Raw genomic sequence first — 8347 nt, 5'->3', positions numbered from 1 at the left:
ACCCTGAACCCTAAACCCTAAACCCTGAACCCTAAACCCTAAACCCTGAACCCTAAACCCTGAACCCTGAACCCTGAACCCTAAACCCTGAACCCTGAACCCTGAACCCTGAACCCTGAACCCTAAACCCTGAACCCTAAACCCTGAACCCTGAACCCTGAACCCTAAACCCTAAACCCTGAACCCTAAACCCTGAACCCTAAACCCTAAACCCTGAACCCTAAACCCTAAACCCTAAACCCTAAACCCTGAACCCTAAACCCTAAAACCCTAAACCTAAACCCTAAACCCTAAACCCTAAACCCTAAACCCTAAACCCTAAACCCTGAACCCTAAACCCTAAACCCTAAACCCTAAACCCTAAACCCTGAACCCTAAACCCTAAACCCTGAACCCTAAACCCTGAACCCTAAACCCTAAACCCTAAAACCCTAAACCCTGAACCCTAAACCTAAACCCTGAACCCTAAACCCTGAACCCTAAACCCTAAACCCTAAACCCTGAACCCTAAACCCTAAACCCTAAACCCTGAACCCTAAACCCTAAACCCTGAACCCTGAACCCTAAACCCTGAACCCTAAACCTAAACCCTGAAACCTAACCCTAAACCCTGAACCCTGAACCCTGAACCCTGAACCCTGAACCCTAAACCCTAAACCCCTGAACCCTAAACCCTGAACCCTAAACCCTGAACCCTAAACCCTAAACCCTAAACCCTAAACCCTAAACCCTGAACCCTAAACCCTGAACCCTAAACCCTGAACCCTGAACCCTAAACCCTAAACCCCTAAACCCTAAACCCTGAACCCTGAACCCTAAACCCTAAACCCTAAACCCTGAACCCTGAACCCTGAACCCTGAACCCTAAACCCTGAACCCTAAACCCTGAACCCTAAACCCTAAACCTGAACCCTAAACCTAAACCCTAAACCCTAAACCCTAAACCCTAAACCCTGAACCCTAAACCCTAAACCCTGAACCCTAAACCCTGAACCCTAAACCCTGAACCCTGAACCCTAAACCCTAAACCCTAAACCCTAAACCCTGAACCCTAAACCCTGAACCCTAAACCCTGAACCCTAAACCCTGAACCCTAAACCCTAAACCCTGAACCCTAAACCCTAAACCCTAAACCCTAAACCCTAAACCCTAAACCCTGAACCCTAAACCCTAAACCTAAACCCTAAACCCTGAACCCTAAACCCTAAACCCTAAACCCTAAACCCTGAACCCTGAACCCTAAACCCTAAACCCTGAACCCTAAACCCTAAACCCTAAACCTAAACCCTGAACCCTGAACCCTGAACCCTAAACCCTGAACCCTAAACCCTGAACCCTAAACCCTAAACCCTAAACCCTGAACCCTAAACCCTAAACCCCTAAACCCTAAACCCTGAACCCTAAACCCTGAACCCTAAACCCTAAACCCAAAAACCCGGAACCCAAAAAACCCGGAACCCAGAAACCCGGAACCCAAAAATCCGGAACCCAGAAAACCCGAAACCCAAAGAACCCGGAACCTGACACTCTACGTCTATGTTATTTTTAGGAGGAAGAGGGGGAAAAATGTAGAAGGTGCAAAGCAAAGCATAAAAGGAAAAGGAAAGATGAAAAATGTCTTTTGGGAAAGGAGGCAGAAAAAGAAGAGTGGTTTAAGGAAGGAGTGAAATGTCTTTTAGGAAAGGAGGCAGAAAAAGAAGAGTGGTTTAAGGAAGGAATGAGGAAAAGTCTTTTAGGAAAGGAGGCAGAAGAAGAAGGTTTAAGGAAGGAACAGAAATGTCTTTAAGGAAGGAAGAAAAGAAGGAATAATGGAAGAGTAAAGAAGGTTTAAGGAAGGAAGAGTAAAGAAGTTTTAGGGAAAGAGAAGTACAGAAGGTTTGTGGAAGGAAGAGTAAATGAAGGAAGAGTAAAGAAGGTTTAAGGAAGGAAGAAAAAGAAGAAGGTTTAAGGAAGGAATAGAAAAAGGAAGGTTTAATGAAGGAAGAAAAAGAGTGGTTTATGTAAGGAGGAAAAAGGAAGAATGAAGGAAGGAAGAAAAAAGGATGGTTTTAAGGAAGGAAGAATAAAGAAGGAAGATTTAAGGAAGGAAGAATAAAGAAGGAAGATTTAAGGAAGGAAGAGTAAAAGAAGGAAGGTTTAAGGAATGAAGGAAGGAAGGAATGTGGATAAGGGATGTGGAGAAGGAATGTGGATAAGGAATGTGGATAAGGAATGAAAGGAGAAGGAATGTGGATAAGGAATGAGGACAAGAAATGTGGATAAGGAATGAGGAAAAGGGGTTGTGGATAAGGAATGAGGAGAAAGAAAGAAAAAAGGAAGAAAGAAAGGAAGAAAAAGAGTGGTTTAAGGAAGGAAGAATAAAGAAAGAAGGTTTAAGGAAGGAAGTTTTAAGGAAGGAAGGTTTAAGGAAGGAAGAAAAAAGGAAGGTTTAAGGAAGGAAGAAAAAGAAGAGTGGTTTAAGGAAAGGAAGAATAAAGAAGAAGGTTTAAGGAAGGAATAGAAATGTGCTTGAGGAAGGAGGAGAAGGAAGAAAAGAAGGAAGGGGATGATTCTGGAGGAAGAAGAAGAATGAATGAAGGAAGGGAAGAATAAAGGAAGAAAAAGAGTGGTTTAAGGAAGGAAGAATAAAGAAGGTTTAAGGAAGGAAGAGTAAAGGAGGAAGTTTTAAGGAAGGAAGAGTAAAGAAGGAAGAAAAAGAATGGTTTAAAGAAGGAAGAGTAAAGAAGGAAGAAAGAGTAATGAAGGAAAAAAAAGAATGGTTTAAGGAAGGAAGAAAAAGAATGGTTTAAGGAAGGAAGAAAAAAAGAATGGTTTAAGGAAGGAAGAAAAAGAGTGGTTTAAGGAAGGAAGGGAAGAAAGAAGGTTTAAGGAAGGAAGAAAAAGAGTGGTTTAAGGAAGGCAGAAAAAGAAGGATGGTTTAAGGAAAGAAGAAAAAGAATGGTTTAAGGAAGGAAGAAAAAAGGAAGGTTTAAGGAAGGAAGAAAAAGAGTGGTTTAAGGAAAGAAGAAAAAGTGTGGTTACAGTCAGGAAGAAAAAGAATGGTTTACGGAAGGAAGAAAAAGAGTGGTCTAAGGAAGGAAGAAAAAGAGTGGTTTAAGGAAGGAAGAGGAAAGAAGGAAGAGTAAAGAAGGGAAGAATGAATGATGGAAGAGAAAGAATGGTTTAATGAAGGAAGAGTAAAAGAAGGAAGAGTAAAGAAAGGAAGAGTAAAGAAGGAAGAGTAAAAGAAGGAACAGTAAAGAAGGAAGGTTTAAGGAAGGAAGAAAAAAAGAATGGTTTAAGGAAGGATGAGTAAAGAAGGAAGAAAAAGAAGAAAGAGTAAAAAAGGAAGGAAGATTGAAGAAGAAAAAAAGAAGGAAGAGTAAATAAGGAAAGAAAAAAAGGGTTCAAAAGGAAGAGAGGAAGAGAAGAAATAGAAGAAAAAGGAGGAAGAAAAGAAGAAATGAAAGAAAAAAAAAATGAAGAAAAAGAATGGTTTAAGGAAGGAAGAATAAAGAATGGTTTAAGGAAAGAAGACTAAAGAAGGAAGAAAAAGAAGAAGGTTTAAGGAAGGAAGAAAAAGAAGAAGGTTTAAGGAAGGAAGAAAAAGAATGTTTTAAGGAAGGAAGGAAAAAAGAAGGTTTAAAGAAAAAAGAAAAAGTGCGGTTTAAGGAAGGAAGAAAAAAAATAGTTTAAGGAAGGAAGAGTAATGAAGTTTTAAGGAAGGAAGAAAAAGAGTGGTTTAAAGAAGGAAGAAAAAGAATGGCTTAAGGAAGGAAGGAAAAGAAGAAGAAGAATGGTTTAAGGAAGGAAGAGTAAGGAAGAAAGGTTTAAGGAAGGAAGAGTAAAGAAGGAAGAGTAAAAGAAGGAAGGTTTAAGGAAGGAAGAAAAAGAAGGATGGTTTAAAGAAGGAAGAGTAAAGAAAGGAAGAGTAGAGAAGGAAGAAAAAGAAGGAAGAGTAAAGAAGTGCGGTTTAAGGAAGGAAGAAAAAAGGAAGGTTTAAGGAAGGAAGGAAAAGAATGATTTAAGGGAGGAAGAAAAAGAATGGTTTAAGGAAGGAAGAAAAAGAGAAGGTTTAAGGAAGGAAGAAAAAGAATGGTTGAATGAAGGAAGAAAAAAGGAAGGTTTAACGAAGGAAGAAAAAGAGTGGTTTAAGGAAGGAAGAAAAAGGAAGGTTTAAGGAAGGAAGATTAAAGAAGGTTTAAGGAAGAGTGAACAAGGAATAAAAGAAGAAGGAAGAAAAAGAGTGTTTTGAGGAAGGAAGAGTGCAGAAGGAAGAAATAGAGTGGTTTAAGGAAGGAAGAGTAATGAAGGAAGAGTAAAAGAAGAAAGAGTAAAGAAGGAAGAGTAAGGAAGATTTCAGGAAGGAAGAAAAAGAAGGATGGTTTAAGGAAGGAAGAAAAAGAGTGGTTTAAGGAAGGAAGAAAAAGAAGGATGGTTTAAGGAAGGAAGAAAAAAGAATGGTTTAAGGAAGGAAGAAAAAGAATGGTTTAAGGAAGAAAGGAAAAAAAGAGTGGTTTAAGGAAGGAAGAAAAAGATAGTTTAAGGAAGGAAGAGTAAAGGAAGGAAGAAAAAGAACGGTTCAAGGGAAAGTAAAGTAGGAAGAATAAAGAAGGAAGAGTAAAAGAAGGAAGAGTAAGGAAGGAAGAGTAAAGAAGCAAGTTTTAAGGAAGGAAGAATAAAAGAAGGAAGAGTAAGGAAGGAAGAGTAAAGAAGCAAGTTTTAAGGAAGGAAGAATAAAAGAAGGAAGAGTAAGGAAAAGTAAAGAAAGGAAGAGTAAAGAAGGAAGATTGAATAAGGAAGGTTTAAGGAAGGAAGAAAAAGAAGAAGGTTTAAGGAAGGAAGAAAAAGAAGAAGGTTTAAGGAAGGAAGAGTAAAGAAGGAAAAGTCTTTAAGGGAGAGAAGAAGGAAGTTTGAATGAGAAGAGAAGAAGATTTAAGGAGGAGAAGAAGAAAGGAAAGAAGGAAGAGTAAGGAAGGAAGGTTTCAGGAGGGAAAAGGAAGAGGAAAAAAGAAGGAAGAAAAGAAGAAAGAGTAACAAAGGAAGAAGAATGTAGAAAGGAGGAAAAAGAAGGTTTTAAGAGAGAAAAAGGAAGGAAGTTTTAAAGAAGAAAAGAAGGAGAAAGGTTTAAGGGAGAAGAGAAAGAAGATTGAATGAGAAGAAAAGGAAGGTTTTAGGGAGAAAAAGAAGGAAGGTTCAAAGGAGGAAAAAAGAAGAAGAAGGAAGAAAGGAAGGAGAAAAGAAGGAAGGTTTAAGGGGAACATAAAGGAAAGAAGAAAGATGTTTTAAAGAAGGAAGAGTAAAAGAAAGAAGTTTTAAAGAAGGAAAAGAAGAAAGGAAGGAAGTAACAAAAGAAGGAAAAGAAGAAAGGAAGGAAAAGAAGAAAGGAAGAAAAAGAAGAAAGGAAGAAAAAGAAGAAAGGAAGGAAAAAAAAGGATGTTTTAGAGGAGGAACAAAAGGAAGGTTTTAAAGAAGGAAAAGAAGAAAGGAAGAATAAAGAAGTAATATTTAAGGACGGAAGAAAAAGAAGGTTTTAAGGAAGAAAGGAAAGAAGGAAGAGAAAAAAGAAAGAGTATTTTTCCTTCTTCTTCTTTTTTTTTTTTTTTTTTTTTTTTTTTTCCTTTTTCTTAATTCTATATATAATATATATATATATATAATATAAATATATATATATATAGTATATATATATAAATATGTAAATTTTTTTCCTTGAGGACGAAGACGTACAATCATGGCAGCAGCAGTTGGTACCGCGGGTACTACTGGTGGTACGATGCTCATGTTTGAGGAGTGGTTGAAGAAAGTGTTGAAGGATGGAACTTTGAAAGCAGATCCGGGGGGGGAGGACATTATGGTATGCAGACAAATATGTATACATATGTACATGTATGTATATATATGTATATATGTGTGCTCATTTCTAATTGCACATATATATAAAGCTGTTTGCAAATTTTTTCCCCCTTTCCTCTGTAGGCAACGTTGAAGGCAGATTTGGAAGATGCATGGGGGAAATTGAGCGGCAGCTTAACAAGGCAGGAGTCCTATGAAATACGTAATCTCTGTGATAAGGAGAGCTGGGGGGGGAATGCTGTCGAGGGACAATATAAAAAAATATTGTGCCAAGCTATATTAGAAATAAGGTATTTCATGAGTGGAGTGGAGACGAGGAGGAAGGACGGGGTACAGGAGGATGAGGTCACTGTTGAGGACCTTACCGATGAGGAAGAGCGTCGGCGCTGCGTTGTCGGAGCTGCTGCCCTATCTACCATTTATGATGATCACTGTAAATTAAAGGATGTCATTGGAGTAATGGAGAAGAACATAACGTCTGCAGTTGACACTACATTAGGGGACCACTTAAGCAAGAAGAACAGGAGCCTTCAGGACCAGTTGGATAAGTGTAAACGAATTACTCTGGAGGAGCTGATCCTAGGCAGAGCAGTACTTAGGGACACAATCAAACAGTGGAGAGTGGACCGAAGGAATGAGCGGAAGGGTTGGAGGGTAGGGGGAACTTTATGGGATGATTGGAAACGGGTTTGTCCGGACGGGAAGCCAAATGCGAATGCAGAACAAATGCAGAAAGCGCAGAAGGAAGCGAAGGAAGCTAATAAAAGCAGTTTAGCATCTTCCGTTAAAGTTGGAACTGCCACCACTGCCCCCACTGCGGGAGAACCAACCATGGCAGACATATTGAGCAACGACGACTTAACTTTAGAGTTGGCCACAATAGAGAAGGCACTTGAGGGTGTAATAAAGGGTGACACTGTGGACCCCACTGAACTGGTCAAGGCAATGGAGAAGATAAAGGAAGCATCTAAAGAAAAAGCAGGTAAGTATTACACCCTTAATATATCATTAATGTATTAGTGTACTAATGTATTACATTATTAATATATTAAAGTAATAAAGAAAAGAGAAGGAAAAAGGAGGAATGAGAAGGAAAGGGGGAAGGAGGTGGAAGGGAAGGGAAGGAGGTGGAAGGAATGAAGGGGTGGAAGGAATAGGAAAAGGGGAGAAGGAAAGGGAAGGGGAAAGGGAGGAAAGAGGAAGGAAGAGAAGGAGGAAAGAGAAAGAAAAGGAGGAGGAAAGGAATAGGGGGAAAGGGAATGAGAAGGATAGAGGGAAGGGAATGAGAAGGGACAGAAGGGAATGAGAGGGACAGAAAGGGAATGGGAGGAGAGGAAAGGGGGAACAGGGAATTAGGATGGGAAAGGAGTAGAAGGAAAGGAAAGGAAAGGAGAAGGGAAGGGAAGAGGAAGGAGGGAAAGGGAAGGGATGAAAGGGAGGGAAGAAAGGTAAGGAGGGAGGAAGGGGAAAGAGGGGAAGGAATGAGAAGGAAAGAAGGAAGGGGATGGAAGAGAAGGAATAAAAAGAAGAAAGAAGGGAGGAAAGGAAGAGGAGGGAAAGGACAGGGAAGGAAGAAGGGAGGAATGAGGGAGGAATAGAAGGAAGAAGAAAGGGGAAAGAAGAAGAAGGATAAGGAGGAAAGAAGTAAGGGAAGAGAGGAAGGAGAAGGAAGTAGGGGAAGGAGAAGGAAGGGAGGAGAAGGAAGGGGAAGGAATGAGGGATGGAGGGAAGGAAAGGGAGAAGGAAAGGGAGAAAAGGGAGGAATGAAGGGGGGGAGGAAAGAAGGAGGGGGAAGGAATGAAGGGGGGGAGGAAGGAAGGTTAGGGGGTAAGGAATAAGTTAGGGGTAGGAAAGACTACTTGGGTTAAAAGACTATTAGGGTATAGAAAGACTACTTAGTGTAAGGAAAGACTACTTAGGTAAGGAAAGACTACTTAGGGGTAGGAAAGACTACTTGGGGTGAAGACTCTTGGGAAAGACTACTTAGGGGTATAGAAAGACTACTTAGGCGATAGAAAGACTACTAGGGGAGGAAAGACTACTTGGGGAAGAAGACATAGGGGAAGAAGACTCCTAGGGAAAAGACTACTAGGGTAAGAAAGACTACTCTAGGGAGGAAAGACTACTCTTAGGGGTAAGGAAAGACTACTAGGGATAGAAAGACTACTTAGGATAGGAAAGACTACTTAGGGATAGGGAAGACTACTTGGTATAGAAAGACTACTTAGGGATAGAAAGACTACTTGGAAGGAAAGACTATTAGGTAGAAGACTACTTAGGGGTAAGGAAGACACTTAGGGGTAAGGAGGACTACTAGGAGTAAGGAAAGCTATGGTAGAAAGATAAGGGAGGAAGTCTAGGGAGAAAACTACTTAGGGTAGGAAACTCTAGGGAAGACTCTTGGGAAGGAAAGACTACTAGGGTAGAAAGATACAGGGAGGAAAGATCTAGGTTGAAAGACTCTATGAAAAGCATTAGGGAGGAAACACTTAGGTGGAACTACTTAGGAGTA

At 40.1% G+C, this 8347-nt stretch overlaps 1 protein-coding gene across 1 annotated transcript; it reads left to right on the top strand.

The window, feature by feature from the left end:
* Positions 1-5713: 5713 nt before the first annotated feature.
* On the top strand, positions 5714-6817 carry PKNH_0001200 (SICAvar, type I (fragment); the record flags this gene model as incomplete). Its single annotated transcript, XM_039113439.1, has 2 exons — positions 5714-5836; positions 5959-6817. Coding segments are annotated over 2 exons (982 nt in total), but the record flags the coding sequence as incomplete, so codon positions are not given.
* Positions 6818-8347: the final 1530 nt, after the last annotated feature.

The sequence above is a fragment of the Plasmodium knowlesi genome (assembly GCF_000006355.2).
Source record: "Plasmodium knowlesi strain H genome assembly, contig: PKNH_00_7, whole genome shotgun sequence".
In the NCBI taxonomy this organism is placed as follows: Eukaryota; Apicomplexa; class Aconoidasida; order Haemosporida; family Plasmodiidae; genus Plasmodium; species Plasmodium knowlesi.
The sequence above is the reverse complement of the archived record's forward strand: the minus strand, read 5'-3'. Positions and strand labels throughout refer to the sequence as shown.